At 38.1% G+C, this 20,284-nt stretch overlaps 1 protein-coding gene across 1 annotated transcript in view; it reads right to left on the bottom strand.

Moving 5' to 3' along the window:
• Nucleotides 1-1,435: 1,435 nt before the first annotated feature.
• The window catches only part of RNF217 (ring finger protein 217), a 56,442-nt gene continuing 37,593 nt past the window's right edge, over nt 1,436-20,284 (bottom strand). The window contains exons 3-6 of the mRNA XM_074150936.1: nt 18,157-18,321; nt 10,697-10,898; nt 3,126-3,197; nt 1,436-1,509 (exon numbers count right to left, since the gene is read on the bottom strand). Coding sequence (XP_074007037.1) covers nt 1,436-1,509; nt 3,126-3,197; nt 10,697-10,898; nt 18,157-18,321 — 513 coding nt within the window. The remainder of the gene's footprint in view (nt 1,510-3,125; nt 3,198-10,696; nt 10,899-18,156; nt 18,322-20,284) is intronic.

Raw genomic sequence — 20,284 nt, 5'->3', positions numbered from 1 at the left:
TTTAAGATCAGCTTGTATTTTTGAAGTATAAAGTAGATATTTCTCTTATTCAGTTCCTTTCTTTATTGTTTCAGTGTTCTGCTTACACAAATTTCTTTTATGCTATTTTTTTTTAAGTTATATTTGTATGATAAATTTGGATTATAACTAAAAGTGAAAAAATTCTCAGTAGCTGATTCCTAATGCTGAATTACATTGCTGTTGTGATGATGCGCTGAGAAAGAGGTCTGGTGGCAAACAGTGGTACTCTGAAGTTAGGAAAAAAGAGCAAGGATCGCTATTCTCTTCAGATCATCTCAGGAGGAGAAACACTGGAAGCAGAGAATAAGAATGAAGTGGTCTCATAAGAACTCATGACCCCTCCCCTTGCCCAAAATTCACAGATTTTCCTCATGAGACATCAGTGGATGCTCTAAGACTTATGTAGCTGAACAAACAAACAAAACGTGCTTTTTAGGTTATAAAATTTCATCAAGTCAATCTTCACACAACTAGTGTGTAGCATGTGTATTAGATACCAAGTCAGAACAGAAAAGCAGCTTTCCAGCTTCCCTGCAAACACATTTCCTTGTACGTTCTGCATCACACTTCAGGGATATCTTAGGACAGAACAGGCTACTGACACTTCTTGTTATCTAAACCCTTCAATTTTTTTCTGTAATGGGAGAGTTTCAAAATGCTGTACTCTTCTAACAAATCTGTCACCCCCTCAATCAATATTAATAGACTGTCATAAATACTAAAGTGAAACCAATCAGCATATCTCTAAGCATCACGGAGCTTCAGTACTAAGGCTATTTCCCTCTGAGGCACTGCAGTTTGGCGGTGGCCATCTGCACTCTTGGCCACTAGCAGGACGACTCAGAAGATAACCAGCTGTCATGCTCTGGCATGTGACGGGGTTTTGGTATGCTGAACAGAATGCTGTGTGATGGAAGTTATTTACAGAAGTAGTTTTTAATACCAAAAGTAGTATGCTCAGTATACAGTAAGAGTCCAAACACTTCTAAGCATTTCCCCCTTAAAGGCCGACACTGAAGTTAAACGGAGCACATGTTAGCAGTTAAATGCTTTCTTCACAGGCCAAATCGGTAGTAGAGTTCTGGCTACAATACAGACTTTGATTGTCTAGTTCAGAAACTTAGACTCAAAAAACCCTCCAAAGTAATAATAAAAAAAAAAAAACAAAACACCAAACCCCAAAACATTTAAAAAGCAGCAGTCAGGGGGCCCATCTTGTTCAGAGTGCACCAGAGCAAAGAGGCTTTCTGGTCTGCAGTAGTGTTTTCGGCTGAGGGAAGATGGCAGCAGATCCCCCCCTTCTTCTTCCAGGGCGGTGGCTTTGATGCTGTTACCAGCACTGTATTGCTCTGTTGCACAAAGCGCGGATAGCCCTTGCAGGACCAGCTCAGTTCAGGTGAGTTAAGGTCCGTCCTTACCAGGGCATACCTGTCCGTGATCTTTTCCTCTGCTTTTTACAAAGGCAATAGATAGGAAACACAAATAAACCTGCCAAAAGAGAAAAATAAGAAGAAAATCACAATTAAATACAATCCCTTGTGTGTGCATTATGTTCTTTCAATGTATGTAGAGTATTTAGATGCAGCTTTCCATGCCACAAGAGAATTCAGACAAGGCATTTGGACAATCAGAAAAAATACTAGTCTGCAACAGTCTAAGTTGTAGTCTATAACAAAAGACTATTACAGTCATCAGGATCCTGGCTTTGCTCAATAGCCTTGTAAATGGTGTAGAACAGTTTTCAGCTGTGATACTGAAATTAACAGTTGTGTTGGCAGTAAATATTGCTGTAATTACCTAAAACCCAAAATATTCCTATAAATAATCAATGATTTTGGAACTACTCATAGAGCTCTCATTGATTGTGTCTTACCTGGCCATACCTAGGATGGAACTTCAGTGGCTTATTGGGTATTATTGCTATTACTGCTATTGTATTACTGCAAAACCCTGTTAGTTTTTAATGTAAGTAAAAGAGTGGGGTTTTTTCCAGCATAGATTATACCAGATTGCTACACAAAATAAGCTTTACCAGCATTAAGAAGTCTTTATTACCTATATTTTGGCATAAAAATGCCACTAAAAAGAACAAATATTTAAGATCTCTCTCTATAATAGATGTCTTCAGTGAATCCAACTCAGAATATTGATACAGAAAAAAGATATGTATTCTTAGCCTAAATACTGAAATTAAAGCAATATTCCTTATTTGGCCAGATGTATTCTAGAAAAGCCGTAAAAGTATTTTTGTTATGTACAATCTTATTAATGTAACTATCCTGGTAGATTTTGGCTTTATTATATCAAAATAAATATGCCACATCCCAACATACCTCAGGGCTGGGCACACACTGCAAATTTTCAATGGAGTAAGTAGTTTGGTGAAGAGATTGGCATATTACTGCCAATATAAATAGTGGACATGCACTTACACGAGCAAAATTATGTATTTATAGTTACAGCTTATTTAATTCTGCAGAAGAATTCAGTAAAGCCAGGCAAAGAGCATATTTGCTAAAAAAACTATATCTACATTAATACGCCTACATTAACAGAGTTTTGATACTACATCAAATGAGTTCACAGTACCATTTTTTGTGATGGAATCCAATTTGGCAGCCTATGCACTGAATCAGATTTTGAGATTGACTCATCATAATTTGCTGTTTTCTTGTTGTTTCTTTCTTCAAGCTGGAGGGCTCTTGCCACTACAGCTAGTGCCCCAAAAATCTTGTCATGCACATGACCAAAAACTTAGACTTGTGATCTACTGGGGTGATTAAAGGGAGGGTCCAAGTCAGGCAGTCCCCAGTACTATGCTTAAATTACTCTGGCCTTTTTACTAGGTTATCTATACTAGCCAAGATTTTGGTTCAGAAAAGCTTTAACAACCAAATAACTGGGGAAAAAAAAAAAGCTAATTGGCATAAAATGAAAGTAAGAGAAAAAAATACTCTAAAGACAGTTTTTTAAAGAAAAAAGTCACGTGCTTTATACTAAAATGGTATCCATTAAATTCTCTCTTTGAGATGAGAATATTGAGATGTCATACTCAAAGTCATTGAAAAATCAGAATCAGGCTCATTCACATATGTAACTCTTACCTATTACAACAGCTATGGCTCCCAGTGCCAGTCCCAGAACCAGTATTAGGGGTGTAATGAGTAATTTTCCAGCTGAAATGCAAAATTCATTAAATTAAAACAAGCATTTTATTTTTCCCTTTCCAACCATCCATAAATATATGTCAACATCGGACTCCCAAAAGCTGGTTCATTTTCTCAGTACTTTACCAGGATTCTTATTTGTAAATTCATCCTACAAATCCAGCTAGGAGCTATCACCACTCAGCCAGCTCCCTGCACACACTTCTCCGTGACCTCTTCACTCACCACAACTCTCCAAGCACAGCTCCTTTTGTACATTAACAGTTTTGCATTCAACAGTTTCCATTCTGAAATCCCTCTGGCCTCGAAAGGAATGTGATAGCTATAAGTCTACTATCACTTGGCTTCTCCGGAATCCTACTGTACAGCAACCACCCTGGAAAGCTGCCAAGCAAACCAGCATCTTGGAGAGTTTAGGTTAGCTCAAGGAGATGAGACCATCATCTCTAAATATGCTTCTCTCACTTTAAAAGGCTATGATGAAGTCCTCGTGTACAGTTGTGATTTAGGTCTAAATCAAACCACAGCCAAGTCTATTTTGGATCAACATTTAAAAGGATCCGTTGCTGCTCTTACATGAGTAAGGCAGTGAGGCCGCACAGCACACTAGCTAGAGCATAAGATACTAAGAACAACTAAAACGTGCTCATATTCTTTGCTTCTGATGAGTTTACCGTATGCAGAAGTGCACAGAAGGAAGGCAGGGCTCCATTTGAAACACTTGGATTCAAAGTTGGGTTTCAACTTATCTCTCGTGTTGCATGATTTCAACTAAAATGCAGAATCTCCCTGGCTGTGTTGGCTGGGCAGCTGGATCAAAGACATCACATACTTCAGCTGTTTGAAAACACAGCAGGGCAGGCATTTTTATTGCTTCACCTGCAATTTGATCAGGGATTTGAAATTAAGCAATTCTTGAAGATGAGCATGTGTTTGAAAAATCACCTCTACAAGGGAAGAAAACCGAGTTTGTTACCTCTCTCTTCCCTGCCCTTCCCTCTCTCAAGTCACTTATGTCAGATTTCAGTAAATGGATTACTTCATTCAATAATGATGCAAACCTCTCCATAACCTGAACCACTAATTTGGGCAGTCTGAAGGAAAAATGAGATATTTTGGAAATATTTACAGCGGTTAAATGAATTGGTCCTTTTTATGCTCTGTTTTGATAGCTTTTAAATTTCATAGGAGTGCTGTGGGTGGGAAAGATTAATTCCTAGAAGAAAAAAATTGGCAAATATTATTGGTATTACTCTAGTTGCTAGGCATCCTAAAAGTAAACATTCTTGGGACTCCACTGCACTGCATTCTGTACACACATAGGTTGTCAAATAAATTATTCAACTGTAGACAGGAGGAGGAATGCAGAATGATGGAAAATGTCGAGAAAACTCCAAAAATGAGTGATTTAAGACATTTTTAAAATTACCAAAGCCTTTAGTTTCAAAATAAAGCTTATAAAATATTAAGGTATGAACTCTCTACTTTATTAATAACCATGTAATTAGAATGTTAGAAAATTATGATGTTTGGTACCAAAATTATTAAAAACCTTAAAACACTAAACTGGTGACTAAGTGCACATAAACGGTTTGCAGAAAGGGCTGAGCTCACTTTTGTCTGTGCAGACACTAAGAACTGTTCCTAAGTTAATTCAATTTAAGAACTTGTTTACTTACATTTGACAAACTAACTCAGAGCTGTAATAAAGCACAAGTGAGTGTCTTAGTCCTTCTCCCTGTGAATACAAAATTATGACTATTGTGTAGTTCCAAGATCTTATAGGACAAAATGACCTTCCATTGTCATGGGACAATTATCTTCCTTTGGTTATCAATGCATTCTTTCTAAAGGTAAAACTTTAGAAACAAAACAAAACACTTTTTCTCCTTTTACTACCACCCTTAAATCCTTTATCTTTCTTTACCTTTGTAAATTAAAATTAAGGAACAAGTTAACACAAGGTGCACAAGACTTGTACAAGTTACCATCAGGTAAGAGTACAAACAGCAGCAATCACTGCAAAGCAGCATGTATGTAGCTTTGTCTCCAACCATTTTTATCAGCATTGTATGAAACAATTATAAAATTCTTCATTTTACACATCTGAGTTGAACATTACTCTAGATCCAATTCCAGTTTGACACACATCGTTTGTCAGAGCATGATGGATTATGAGGCTCTTAATCACAGAGGGAACGGTGAGACACCAAGCAATGCTGCTGAGATTAAAGATGTTTCTTGCAGGCACTAGACTTCCTAAAGGTCCGCTGTCCTATGTCTGTCAGCCCTGAGACTGCTGGCGAGAGCACAAGCGTAAAACTTGCCCCAGAACTGAATAAAATCTTGTGTCATTAGTCCATGTGGTGAATCCAGCAACAGATTATTTGTTTGGTCATGTTCAAAGCTAGTTTTTAAAGGTAACTTAAAAAGAAACGGTTGTAAATAGAACAAGCCTAAAAGGAACAATTCAACTCAAATTAATGGTAAACTATTTCTCTGAGTTACTCAGCATGAAGATTTAGACATCCGTGGTAATGTAATAACTGTATTTCCAGGTGTCCCAGAGGGGTTGCACTACTTGTGATATAGACAATGATGTTCTTCTGCAAAATGAGGAAACATGAGGGAGTATTTTCCCCTTGTATAACTTTGGGTTTGGTTGCGAGTTTTAGGGTAATATATACAAAATCACATAAATCCTTAGAGAATTCTTTGCCATGTAAAAAAATTAATATACTAGGTTTAGAAAACAGATTTAATCAGTTGCGTAAGAGAAATAAAAAGTTTTGTCTTCCAAGTCTATCATTATGTGTTTAAGCAACAGAGCCACTAAAAGTATCTCTTACAAATCCAAACAGTCATATCTATGTAGCTTTAAGTTCTAATACAAGTTCGCATCTGTTTTTAAAGAATCCTACAAAGTGTATATAGGAGACTTCTTACAAATCAGAACAACTTAAATGATAAGGTTGCTAATGAAGGTTGGATCCTAGAAATGCATGCTTCCTTCCGTGATGCTCAAAGCCACACATACATGAAGTGAATCTTGCACTGTCTTGGGACAAGGGTGTGTATCAGCCAGATCTGAAAACAGGCTGCTTTCAGAAGCCTATTTGAAATGCGGTTTACTTTGCAAGAAAACCATCATTTGCTTTAATAGCACCATTACATGTTGTGTCCTGTTGCATATCCATGAAGTAACTAGCAATTGATTTTGAATGTAATTCACCCAAGTGAATTCAGGTGGCACTTAAGTGACATCTTATGTACATTTAAGACAGCTGAACATTTTTTTCTTTCTGTGCAATTCATCACTAACTCCAGTTATAACCAAATATCCTGCTTTCAAGAACTTAGCCAAATAATTACTATGGGAACAAAATTTTTAAGTCCACTGGGACTGAAGGATAAAAGCAATTTCACCTCACCATACTGGTCACAGAGTTTCTCTAAAAAATATGCTGGATAGAGAGGGGAGTGAAATGTCCAATTCAGAGACCACTTCTGCCCCCAATTTATTTTCTTTACCCTGCTGTTTCTATTACCTTTACAAAACCATTGGTTTATGAAGAAATGCATGTTTGAATTTATGCTGCCATAAATGCTTTTCCATTATTTTTATTACAGAACAGTTTGTGATTGTAGGCACAAACATTTGCTTCGCAACAGAACCCATGACAGCATGCCAGCCTGCCATGAAGTATTCTTTCCTTTCTACACACTCCACCCACCCAGATTTGGCAGAAACAAGCCAAATAACCTAATAACAAGCCAAATAACCTACAAAATAACCACATTTGCTTAAATAATTCTTTCCTCTCCATAGCAAGAGAATAAAATAAAAAGTCACAGAAGAAAATGTATCTAGCAACACCTCACCCCTTTCCCACTGACAGCCAAGATAATGTCCTCTTAATTTCCACTTCTTAGCTAAGTAGCAGAGGCATTTTGCTATAGGAAATCCAACATTTCTTTCTTGCAACATGTTACTTTAAATTTAGAGATCACACTTCTAATGGCCTATCTCTCTGCAACCATCTCCTCTTTCCAACGCCTTCTGCTGACCCTCAGAATATACAGTGACACCTCCTGATAATAATGCTCCACTCTTGCCTGGTAAAGCCTTAATGTATCTACGTTTACAGTTCTGGCTACTAGGACATCTCTGGGAATTGGCATGATTCCTAACTGGAATTAATAACTTCTCGATTTTCAACTTGATCTTAAATGATTATACCAAGAAGCTTCAGTTCAAAACAAAGCAACAAAAAAAAATAATCAAAGATCATGACAAAGAAGAATCTGGTGGAGGGTCCATAATAGAAAAATCTGTGAGGGTAAGCAAGCTATTATCATTTACTCATTTTTATGACAAAAAAGTAAACAAAATTATCAGCAATCTATTTTTTAAAAGCAAATCACACAAGCACACAACAAAAGGATGAAAGTACTTTCTCTGCACAACATAGTGAAATCTACATAGTTAAATCCTTCAGCCTCTGTCAAAGATAACATGGAAGCCAAAACTAGAAATAATTTAAGAACTATGTAAATTGGTACAGGATACATTTATTGATAGTTATTAAGCAAAGGTTCAGATACAAACATTAACTAAGAAAGTGTCTAAACCCATGGTTACTGGAAATACACAGCGAGTGAGATCTTATTTCTAGTTGTCCACTGTTGGGCACAAACTCAGACCTTTACACTTGGCAATCAGTGTTTTTGTTTGGTTTGGTTTTTTTGGTGTTCCCCTCATAATTTTACATGTGTTCAATTTGCCTTAATTACATTGAAGTTTTACAAGGATAGCAGATCTTGTCAAATTTCCACTATTTAAGATGGCGGAATCCACAAATTGAACTGACACAGTATCAGAGTTTGGGATTATATCATCTCAAAAGAAAAAACGTCAGGAGATAACCCCTTACAACAACATAATGCCTTCTTAAAAAAAGCATGTGCATGCCCACATGTGCACTCGTGCAGAAAAAAAGTTTAAAAAAAATAAATCAAGACTGGCTCACGTATGCCGGTGATAGCCAAAATCTAATCCAATGGAGGAAGAGCAGCGAGTCGAATTCCTGAATCCTAATCTGATGTAAGTTGTTTAAACTTTTTTTTTTTATTATTATTTTCAAGCATGAATTCTTTTAGGGCTCTGGAGTGTTCTGGTAGTTATTCATACATTGTATCAGAATCAATACTAAGATACAGAGCTCTAGAGATAACTGAGGGATTTAGGGTCATGAGTATCAATGGCGAATTCTTTGAAGCACTGCCAACTTGGGTGTTAAACCACTGTGAAAATGAGGGCAATTACTACATGTGCCAGCAGGTTCAGCTAGCTCTGTCTCTGCTCAAATGATGACCATTCCTGTGGAAAATAACACTGTATCACAGAGGTAGTTCTGGAGAGAAATTTTTACGAAAAACCCTATGAGAAATTAAGATGTGGCTTTAAGCTTTGCTGATCTTTCTTGGTTTACTAATTAAGGCAAACCACAAGTGCACTTGCAAACAGGAAGTGAGAGTAAAATATCCTATACCCTTCTCTATGCATGTTTTTAAAAATATGAACATATACATCTTCACCACTGAACTTTGACATGTGCACTTCCACATTTCTTTACTGCCTCCAAGTCACTTTTTGCAAATATACTGATTTTCTTTCTTACTAATAAAAGGCTTTTCTTTTTTAAAAGGAAAAGGTTGTGCATTATTGTTCATAAAAAAACAAAAAAGGAAAATAGAAAATATTTTAATAGTAGTTATGCACATGCAGTACCTGCACCTATATTTCGGACTTCCTGTGTGGTATCAAAACATACCAATTGCTTATTCAGATACCTTTCATGTATACCATTGGAAAAATAGCAAATCTATGTTTTAATAAGAAACATAACTTTATATTTGTATATCAATTGTACAAAGGTGGTTTAATCTTTGAATAACCCTTGATTCTGCATGTGAGCAGCACAGAATTAGTAATGTCTCTGAGCACAATCCCATGCTATCACAGATACTAATTCCACCAAATGTACCAAAGATTAATTTTAAAACAGCTTGTGTTGTTGGCCATTGTGGCTTTTAGGGAAAGCTCTTCTTAAACTTTATTTTTAAATGGCTCTTGAATTTTAAGCTAAGTTTATTCATGAACATTTTATACCTGTGTGCTTTAGTGCCGGCATTGTCTTTAATCTAGACTAGACCTTATCATGTGTTGGAATTTATCTCTATGAAATGTGTCAGAGTAGGCACATCCAATCATTTTGAACTTTTATCCACTTCCCTATTTATTTCTGTATCTTTAATTCACTTCTCCCATAGTTTGTTCTAAAGCCTGGCAAGTTCCTGAGGTCAAACTAATGGGCCTGGATGAGTTCTTGTCATTTGCTAAACAAGCATTCCATGTTTGCAAGTCTCCCACAACTTTTCAGATCAGCAAGACTGGCATTCCTATTACCAGGCCTATGAGCCTGTGTGCCAGCTCTTGTGTTACTCTAAAATGGAAATTGCCTAGTTTATTTACTGGAACATGTTTGGCTCAGGAGTATTGTTTTCGCCACAGGTCTGCTGACTGCTATTTCCACACGTTCAGTCTCTTACCTTTACCTCTACATTCAACATTACCAATTGGTAAGCTCATAGCATTTCTTCATCCTAGGTAAATTCCGAGTCATATCCTATTTTGATGTTTTGATTCAAAGTACCAAAGGTCCTATTTTCCTTAACAAGTCCCTGTTTTTTGACACTTAATACAATCATTTCCTATAATGTTACAGATAGCTTTACATGCTGTAAACTCACTACAATGACTGAAGTTAATGCACATGCAAGGTATGACATAAGCTAATAATCTACTTTGTTATCTATTTTTCTTGTGCTTCTATAGGTTGAGACAGGTACAAGACTGGTTCAAAGGCAAATTAGGAGTGCCTTTTTAAAAAAAAATAAAAAAAACTAGCTTTTGGCATTATATTCCTGTGAGATAAATTAATGTATATAGTTGTATTTTGTTTTAAGCTGGATTTTATCTGAAGCAAAGCTAAGAGAAAAGCATCCTCCCATTTAAATGGGCTAACGTGAGTAGTTTGGTTTTTCAAACTCAGGTCAGGCTCAAATCCAAGCAACGCTTTATTCAAACAAATCCTTGACACAGAGGTTAATTTAAAAAAGGTTCCTGCTCTGATCCATTTCTCCTATATGCTTTTAGAATAAAAATCACAGCCAGCAATATGCATATGGTCAACATTTTTTCAGTTTGCTTACATATTATTAAAAAGGGTTAGGAAACAGAAGCTATCAGAAGAGGACACAATACTTATTCATGCACAGTCCAGGGAGTGCAAACGCTATATATTTAAATATATTTAATAAACCACCTTCTACATAATTAAACAACAGGCTGCCCATCTCATACTTTAAACCAATAATTTTTAACTATTATTGCCCCCCCATCACCTCTGTGTGCAGCTCTCCACAAGGAACATTTATCCACTCACCACAGACAGAGCCTCGCACTAATCTCCTTAAATGTGGTCTCTCGGGGAGGTAGCGGTATTTGCATCCAAAGATACTGAGGTTTGAGGTGTGATCTCCGAAGAACCGGAGCTGGCGGTATCTCTCCCCACAACGGTAACAGAAATTAGTGTTACACTGTGAACAGGTCATGTGGTCACACCCTTCTGTTCTCTGGATGTGGATCTGTATAAGCAGAAGAAAAAAAGAAAATTTTTTTTTTCTCTCCCCGTGCCCCCCCCCCCCCCCCCAGCCAAGCACAGGGAAGTGGGCACTACCCCATGCAGCCCATGCATCAGAGGAAAAGACACCACAAACAACTCCTTGCTTAACTCTGCATTTGCATTAATTAATACTGCAGTTGTCCTAAGAAAATAATGGTTTTCTAAGGCATGTTTCAGAGCATCAAATGTGAGTTATAGTTATTCCCAGATCTCCATATACAGCTTCCTATGCAATCCTCCTTCTTTGTTTAAACATATCAGATGAGAATCTGAGTGATCCTTGCCCTTAATGAAAACTTGCTTTTATTACTGGAAGTAGACATATTAGCACCAAACTTTTTAAAATAAAAGCAGCAGAATAAATATAGTTATGAACTGTTTGACCCCTCCACAGATGGGTTTCCTTCTTATGCCACCTGCAGCCCCACTCCCTTTCCCATTACCATTGCTAATTGATTTGGCATTTTGTAATAAACACCAATAAGGTTTTGCTGTTGGAGTGAATGATTTGAAAAGTATGGGGGTTTTTTTTGGGGGGAGTAAAAAAAAGAAATATTTCATAAACTGTATAAGAGAATCACACCTGGCTTTCGTAACGCCTGCAGGACAGCATGAAGCTGGGCTGCCTAGGTTCTGCCTAGGCATCTTTTTGCTGATTGCCTGCATAAATACCTCCATTCCTGTATTTCCATGGACTCTTCTGCAAAACTGGTATGTTTACCTACTTTGCACAGATTTGGTAATGCTTCAGTTTTACTTAGTAGTTCTGAGTCTTAGGAGAGCAGATAGTCCTTGAACCGAGTATTTCACTAAATCACCTACAATTACCCAGCTACTTCTAAATCTTGCTAACTGAAAATACAGCTAATGGGGTCATTAACACACACTTTTCCTAGCTCACAAAAATTGCTAAAGATCCCGTCCTGAGATCATACTCCACAGTAGAATGGCAGATAAAGTTACCTAGTAATTGAGGTTGGAAGTGACCCTCGGAGGTCATCTATTTTAACCCCTAGCTCCAAGCTGGGCTAACTTCTAAATCATATCAGATTACTCTAGGCCTCATCCTAGTAGATTTTAAAAATTTCCAAGTATGGATATGTCACAGTCTTTGACCAACCTGTCCCATGCTTCACCATCCTCCCTGGAAATACTTTTTCCCCTTACAACCAATTGGAATTTTGTTTGTTGAAACTTGCAATGGATGAATGAATGTCTCCTGAAATTCTTATCCATATCTACACGTATTTATTTTGCAAGGAGGTACAGCTAAAGACAAGACATCAGCACTCAGTGGCCCTGCAAGCACCAGAGATTCCAAAAGCTCAGGTACAACTAAAGAGCTTTTCACCTCAACGGAGGTTTGTGACTCCTGGTGTATCCCATGTTCTTGAGAGGGTCAAGGGCGTTTGTTCTCTGGTGCTGATCAGAGTTCATCTGGGACCTGAGAAATCTCGCTCACCCGAACAGCTACTGAAACTGGCATTTTATACATGTAACAAAGTGATGTTTTCCACCAGCAATACTTCTGGTGAAAGATTCCAGGGCAAATGTAGTTAACAGTAGTTCCAGGTACACCTACCAACATCCTTGTGCCAACAGTAGTGAGCTCAGAATTCATATTTCTACACTTTCAAATGCTTCTTTTACACAGACATTGACAAAAGAGAGGATTGGGTTATAAAACATTACTTTCTAGTAGGCTAGTATTCTACTGGACTTGCATTCATCCCACAGAAGGGATGCAAACAGATTGACCAAGTAATTATCCCCCTCTACCCTGAGGAAGCCCACTATATCACAAGTGCCCTGTCTTCCAGAATCACCTGAAAAAAATACCATTGCTGATGAGTTTCACATTTAAGCATTGACTGCAAGCAAAGTGGGACGAGAAGTCTACCAAATATTGTACCAATTTAACCATAACTTCTGAAGTTATACACTACTGTCTTCTAAAAGGGATATTGTCAATTTGACTTTTGCTTTTACTTTTCAGGTTTTATATGAAAAATGTTGACCCTACTCAAGGAGTCAGTTTATTTAATTCCTAAAAGATTAACTTGAACTGAAATTAAGGAATTTTAATAGTGACTTAATGTATTTTAACAAATTAACTTTAAAATTTAATTCCTATTAGTTTTTCAGGGGACTGAAATTCAGACAGCAACTATACAGCATTTTGCAATTTTAGAGGTACCTTTCCTTACCTGCCGATTCAGTGACATATCTCCATCTTAAAAATGTAAATGAGGGAATTAAATCTTATGACACTAATGAGAATTAACTGGTTGTTTTCTTTTCTTTTTGAATCAAGACTTGGATTTTCCTTTCTCTTCTCCAACTTACCAACCCAATCTAGTTGGTAAATTACCATCCATCCCAACTGAAAATCTGTAGAAGCCTAGAACCTATAAAAAACCAAGATGCAAACCAAAACTACTTCACATTTCAAAAATAAATTAATTTTGGTTCTTGAAGTTCTTAACTTCAAGGAGCCGCTGGCAATAGCTTTACACTTTCTACCAGCCATACCTTTCAGAAATACCCACCTCTTGGACACCGCCTGCCATCCTTCTACCCACACTTTCCTAGAAGCATCCCAGCTCCAGTTATTCAGGCACGACTTCTAAATCACTTCTGAAACTACTTGTTTCTCCTCTAAAACCTCCAGACATACTGTCTGCTTAAAACAAAGAAGTTCATAGAGGATTTATTTTCTTATGGACATATATTGCAATCACGTGCAATTTATCTTGGCTTCTTCAAAAAGTAATGTATTAAAAAATGTTTGGTGATTACTTATTTGCACATATATAACTGTCTTCAAAAGCTGCAAATTTGGAACAACTTTTTGTGCTTGCCTATGTTTTTGTTGTAAAAAACTTTTCCTTTTTTAGTGAGGAAAAGCTTCATTAAAAACAATTAAATAAAAAACACCCTCCAACCTTAGATGTGGGGCTTGGACTCCCTATCATGTGCACGCAGACTGACAGTGCCAGATGAACATTGTATGATTCAGTCAGGCTGCTCTCAAGCCTGAGACATGACATCTCACCAGATCAGCCTCAGCTCTGGTTCACATGGACGCGCCTCCCTCCCCTCAGGATAATCCACTGACAGAGATGGATTATGAATCTATAGGTTGGGAAAGCGATCACCGATGGGTCAGATATCACCACAAGTGTTCCTGTTCTGTTGGTGATACCCCGGCATGCAGCAGGCATCCAGGGGAACGCACTGGGCCGGGAATGCAGCTCACTATAGTTAGCTGCGGCCGTGTTGGGTTCGGTGCCTTCTGAGTGTAGGTTCCCCAGCAGCACGGTGAGGATGGAGAAGGCAAGGTGAGAGCATGATGATTGCAAGCCCAGTTTCTGTCTACAAGCATTCAGTCATTCTTAGTGGCTTCATCCTGCACCCAGAGCCTGCTCAGACCCAAAGACATGTCCCTCACCTTATGGGGAAAGGTTTCCTCATTCAGAAACCCAAGAACAGCTCCCAGAACAAGAGGGGTGAAAATTACACACCAGCAGCAAAGCACGCAGAGCTCATAGTCTTAAGGAAACAACTGAAATAGCACAGTGGCTATTTCACACCCTCACGTTACCCCCCCTGTGTGTTACTCTCACAGAAATCTTCCAAGGGAAATTCTTCCTCAGATCTCTTAGAATCAGAGTGGCCATTTCTCCTCCACTCCTTCTGAGGAAAACCTGGTGCGCACCTTTATCCCTTCATACAGAAGCAAGGACCCTCCTCCCTCCAGAGGTTGGGAAATAATTCTCAGATCACCTTCAAAAACTATGCCCCAAGTTATTTGATAACGCTCATATTAATCAGAACAGTGAATCCACAAATAAGAAGTATATACTCCTTGATTTACATTGACATCCTTGTTTACTTAAATTTCTGCTGCTGTTCAAAGCTTTCTAAGCCAGAGCCACTGTTTGGTGTTTCCTCAAACAGCGCTGTTTTTGAAATCTGTGGTAAGATAACACCAACATGAAGTACTTCCTTGGTTTACTGAACTGCAAAAACACTTGTGGAAAAAAGGTATTTTGCTGCAAACACGTTTTTACAAGAAACTGTAAAAAAACCAAAACTCTGAAAGAGGAGCAGGAAAGACAAATAAGGTTATAGGTTTTATGAAAAGGCGTCTCATAATATGTAGCAAATTTTCCCTTGTTAGCCAGCTCCCTCTAGAACAAGATCAGCACTTTTTCGACAAGTCTTGTTAAGAAAAACAGTCATGCCGAGTTTCTCAAAATAGCATATAATAAATTTTTAAAAGGCTCTATTAAAAAAAAGTCAAAATTAAGATATAGTTTTAAAAAGTAGCATTTTGTAATATTTCCATACTGATATATAATCACGAAATAAATCTACAATTATGTATTTTGACATTGTGTAACATTTTTATTTGCTTATGTGAGCATGTCTTTGAAAGACTAGGTAAATATAAGCTATTTCTATTAGGTACGCTAAAGCTGTGTATACCTACAGGGAAAAGGAATCCTAGTTTAAGCTTATTTAACAGTGCCCGCTAGTATTCACTTACAAAGGATTATGTTCTTTCAAAGCACTTACCAAAAACACTGAAAAAAACCCTTGTGAATACTTGCCTAAGGATCTGCCTATCTCACACACACACACACCATAGGAGCGCTCCTGTTTTTTCACCTGCATGCCCAGACAAGGTAATAAGTGTGCATTCTGCTTCTGTGGTACAGCTAGTTAAAGAGTCTCTGTCTATATATGGGTCTGTGTGTATATATAATTATCTCCAGAAGATACCTGTAAAGTATGGCCACAGTTTACATTGTAATCAGTGTGACACTTTGGAAGGTACCAGTAATTTTACAAATTATCTCATAAAGAATTTCTACCTCTACTGAAGCTTCTGCCTTCAATGTCTGCTAGCTTCAGTTTTAGCATAAAGATTAAATATTAATATCTTGACACATAATTTATTATTGACTTTTCTCAATCTGTCAATTTTGACTGCTGCAATTTTTTAAACCAAAACATGAAAGAGGTTCTTTAAATACAATATATGCACATATCAAAATAAAACATGTTGTCACCTAAAACATTGCCTATGTGGATGTAGAACAAGGATAAATCAAATAGTATATACCAACTGTTTTCTCTGTCACTCTTTTCTTTATTTTATTTAGAAATATGACAGTCACCTGATTCAATGTCATTTTATATAGAGGGGGATGGCTAGAGAGAGAGGCAGAGAAAGTATTGGCTCCAATCCCCAGCCCCAAATTGTTAACTGTTGTTATGTTTATCCCCATGTGCCCAGACATCTACTAATGCTGTGATGAAGATAATGAAAATGAATCCACACAAGATGTGTTTTTTTTATAACTACTCAATAACAGATCAAGGAAAAAAAAAAGAAAAAGAACAGTACCAGTAACCACTGGCTAGGCAGTTCTTTTGATTACTTGCTGGTTATAGATTTGATTTAAAAACAACGTGTTGATATAAACATTTTGGAGACTGTAGGCAAGAAAAACTTTTTTCACCTCTGCAGAAAATATCAGGAGTGTGGGTAGCGATACGGTTTATGAAAAGGTTGAACTCCCTCTTTAATATTCACTTAGAGTACCACATCACCTGAAAGGACTTGTTAACACAGGTTCTTTTCCTGTGCTAATTTCATAACTTTTTAAAATCAAAAGAAAATAAGAAAATGGTGGGAGGCAGTAAGGAAAGAAACCTAAAGTCTTTTTGGAATTAATTGTCAAACTCATGCAACTTCAGGTTTCAAAATTAGTGACTTAACCTGCATAAGTTTCAAGCATCCAGCCTTTTACATCAAAGACGGGGAAAACAGTTGTACATTTGATATTTTAAAATTTAAAACTTATTAAAAACAGCACATCAGAGTTAGCAGTTCTAGTTACTTTCCAGCTAGCAGCCCTCTTTCCCTTGGTTTTCCACAGTCATACTTTTTTCCTTGGTGCATTTATTTCAACTTATTTCAATAGCTACATCATTTGCATTGTCAGAGAATCTGAATCTGGACACAAGTTAAAGGACTAAGACCAAAACAGATACTTCTTCCCACTCCAAAAGGAACAAAGTTTCTAAAAGGATATTAGTGTAAGACTTCCCAGAAAATGAACATTTTTAGAACTGACTCAAACCTCTCAACTCTTACCAAAAGGCAAGCTGTTAAACTGTGTTCAAATGTCACGTGTGCATAGGAGGAAGGGTAAACAACCAACCGCTGCTTTCAGAGCTTTCTGAATTTTGCTTAGTATTTTGAAATCTTTCAATTTCAAGCTATGGCATCACAGGCATTTCTTCCTCAAGACGAAAATAAGATACTTAGTAAACTGATAAACATTCTCCTATTTGCAGAAGATAAGGGTCAAATTGTGAAAAAAGTATGCTGTGGACTTTATCTCCCACCAAATGCTCCTGTTTCTTTAATTTGTCCTCTTTGTGAAGTAGATGTAGAGCAATAGATAGGTTCAGGTTAAGTACTCCCTTTCAAAAAACAAAACAAAAAACAAAAGACAGACTCCCACCACCATGATGCTCTCAAGGTTTTGACTTAGCACTAAGTCAGTAGCTGGAGATAAGTGCTTTGAAAAAATAGCAAAGAAATGTAACGGCCACAAGGGCAGCCAGGGCAAGCTGTATGGGCCTGTTGCATCTCATTTGAGTAGTACAAAATATTTCCTATCCTGGAAGAGATTAGTAACGTTTTTAGGGCTTCAGTTTGTTGAAAATGAAACCGATTTATGAGAAAGGCTTGTGAAGAACTGACATTTAATTCTAAAAAACCTCTGGTTTTGCCAAATGTTAAAGTCTCCCTTAGTTAACTTGTTGATAGAGTACTTTCTGCCTTACTCAGAAACTCAATTCACCCAAGCTCTAGAAAACTTGTCAAAGGACACCATATTTGTCTTAAAGCTTCACATTTATTTAAAGCTTTACTTTAGGAAAAATTCATTACAAGCACACATTAAAACCTCCTCTTAGGATTTCTCTAATGTTTCTTTTATGTGCACAGATTCCGCAGAATCAGCACGGGAACCAGCAAGTACGACACCTGATCAGTTTTCCTCTGTCAGTCATCAACAAGAACCTGCACAGCAAGCGTGAATTCTATTTCCAGTGCCGAGCAGAAGCTTCATACAGCTTTAAATACATACTTAAATGGTTTGAAGCCACTACCTGCAAGTCAAGGGAGAACAGCTCACCTTGCATTTTGGACACTTCTGGGCATTCCTCTGCCCGTGTTCGATTTCGTTGGCCCAGTGACGCAACAGCTTGTCTCCCTTCTTGTATTCTTTGCAGTTAACGCCTTCATGCCAGGGAGAGTGGCACTTGAAACACCAGACAAATTGGCAAGATGGACACTGGATCTGTATAAAGGAGAAAACACCACACGTTTGCAAGCTGGGCGCTGACCCAACTGGAAAGCCCATTTTAAAACCACTGCTCTTAAATTAAGAGACTAGCTGCCCAGCAAAGGTCTAATATCTTTTGAAACGTCTGTTTCAAAAACACAAGAAGTTATGGAAGCTAACTTGTTCTCTCTCTTTTTTAAAAGAGGAAAAATACAGAACTAATTACTGAAGCCAGGAAAGGTCCCAATCGAATGAAGCACAAGTAGCTTGGTTTAAGCATAGGAACGGCAGCCCAAATTAACTGCGTGGCTCAAATGCCAAAAGACAAAATCCAGGACGCTTATTCAATTGCCTCCAATACATGTGAGACCACCTAAAAATAAGAGGCCAGTTTTAAGTGCGGGGCATCTCAGCGTTCTAGTTATAAACTTCTCTGCTGAGGCTATTGCCAGGGATTACCTGGTCTTTTGAAGGGGCTCTACAGAGCCCAGAATGGGTTATGAATCTTATATTAGAAATGGGAAAAGGGGCCAAGAGCAAGGTTCTCAACCAAGGGCCACAACTCCCACCTGGAAGTCAGGCACCTCCTTTTGCTCTTGATTGTGTAAGGGTGAGCTGAGGCTGTTGCCAAACAGCCTGCCTGGTACAGACCACACCTAACAGCAAAACCCACAAACCAAGCTCCTTAAATTGAGAACGGATCTATTCTTCCCACTCCCTGGGTTTTAAATCATTGCGTCAAACAGGTACCATTGTCATCATGTCCTCCTCCAGAGCCTGGCTATTTTTTTTGAAAAAAAGCTATAGCAACTGCTGTGTTTGTAGAAGTAATAAATAGAGGCACACTGCAGGTGCTTATCTGATGAAAGCCAGGCCTCTTACCTGGATCGTGACTAAGGAATGCAAGAATTAGAAGCAACATTAGACACAGGCACATCTAGCCTCCTGCAACATCTTCACTTCTGCTGTGTACCGCAGAAAAATGAAAGACAGGAAGGCACCCCTCTCAAGTGACTGCCAAGCCCGGTCCGTCAGCTCCAGTTGTAGCCCATGCCAGGCACTGCCCTGGCTTTGTACCAGCTGATGGATGGGACTGAGGAATTCAACCAGCCAAAAAGCCACCTTTTTGGTTGTATCTGTGTCCACACCTGGTTCACCACCAAACCATGGACGTGTCTGTGTTGGCCGTGTGTGGTGTGGGGATTCTGTTCAGGAAACTACATCCTAGGCTGTAGTCACACGTGAAGTCCCCAGAATGAATTTCCAAAGTCCTCACTCCCACCAGTTGCCATACCTTTTGCTCAGACATGTCAATTGGTGGTATGCTGCTCAGCTCCAGTGAGAGTCCAAAGTAGACAATCTGATCTCCCTTAAGCATTTTGCTGGGGGACGGCCAAAATCATTATTTATATGTGCAATTCCTACTTCTGTCACGACCAGCAGACTAATACAAAGCTGATCTGATCTCTGATGCATGACTGAGAAATGAAGCTGTCTGCTACCCTTAATGCTATTCCCCAAGTTCTATACACAGAGACAGCATTTAGTATTTTGCCTTTAATGTTTCACATTAAAAACCTAATTGACAAAATGGCTCAAACTGAGCATTTTTATGACCCTACCTGACCCATTTGTCAGTGGTTGTCTTTAACTTTACCTGCAGAGAGCAAAGTTTGTTGGTTGGGTTTTTTTTTGTTTTGAGGTTTGGTGGTTTTTTTTTGTTTTGGTTTGGTTTTTTAAACACTGCAGCAGCGTGTAACAGCCATAGCTTCACTTATATAAAGTGATGTACCTCTGTCCGTGCACCACTGTTTAACCAAGTATTTTACTTTTAATGGTGGACTGTATGATGTGGTGCTCAATGCTTACCTCTTTCTGCCAATCCACATCTACAGATCAGCAAATGCTACAGTGGGAGTTAAAGGTCAAGAAAATTACTAATTTTCTCAGTACCGATAAGACAGCATGTCCCCCACCA

The sequence above is a fragment of the Numenius arquata genome, chromosome 7, assembly GCF_964106895.1.
Source record: "Numenius arquata chromosome 7, bNumArq3.hap1.1, whole genome shotgun sequence".
NCBI lineage: Eukaryota > Metazoa > Chordata > Aves > Charadriiformes > Scolopacidae > Numenius > Numenius arquata.
The sequence above is the reverse complement of the archived record's forward strand: the minus strand, read 5'-3'. Positions and strand labels throughout refer to the sequence as shown.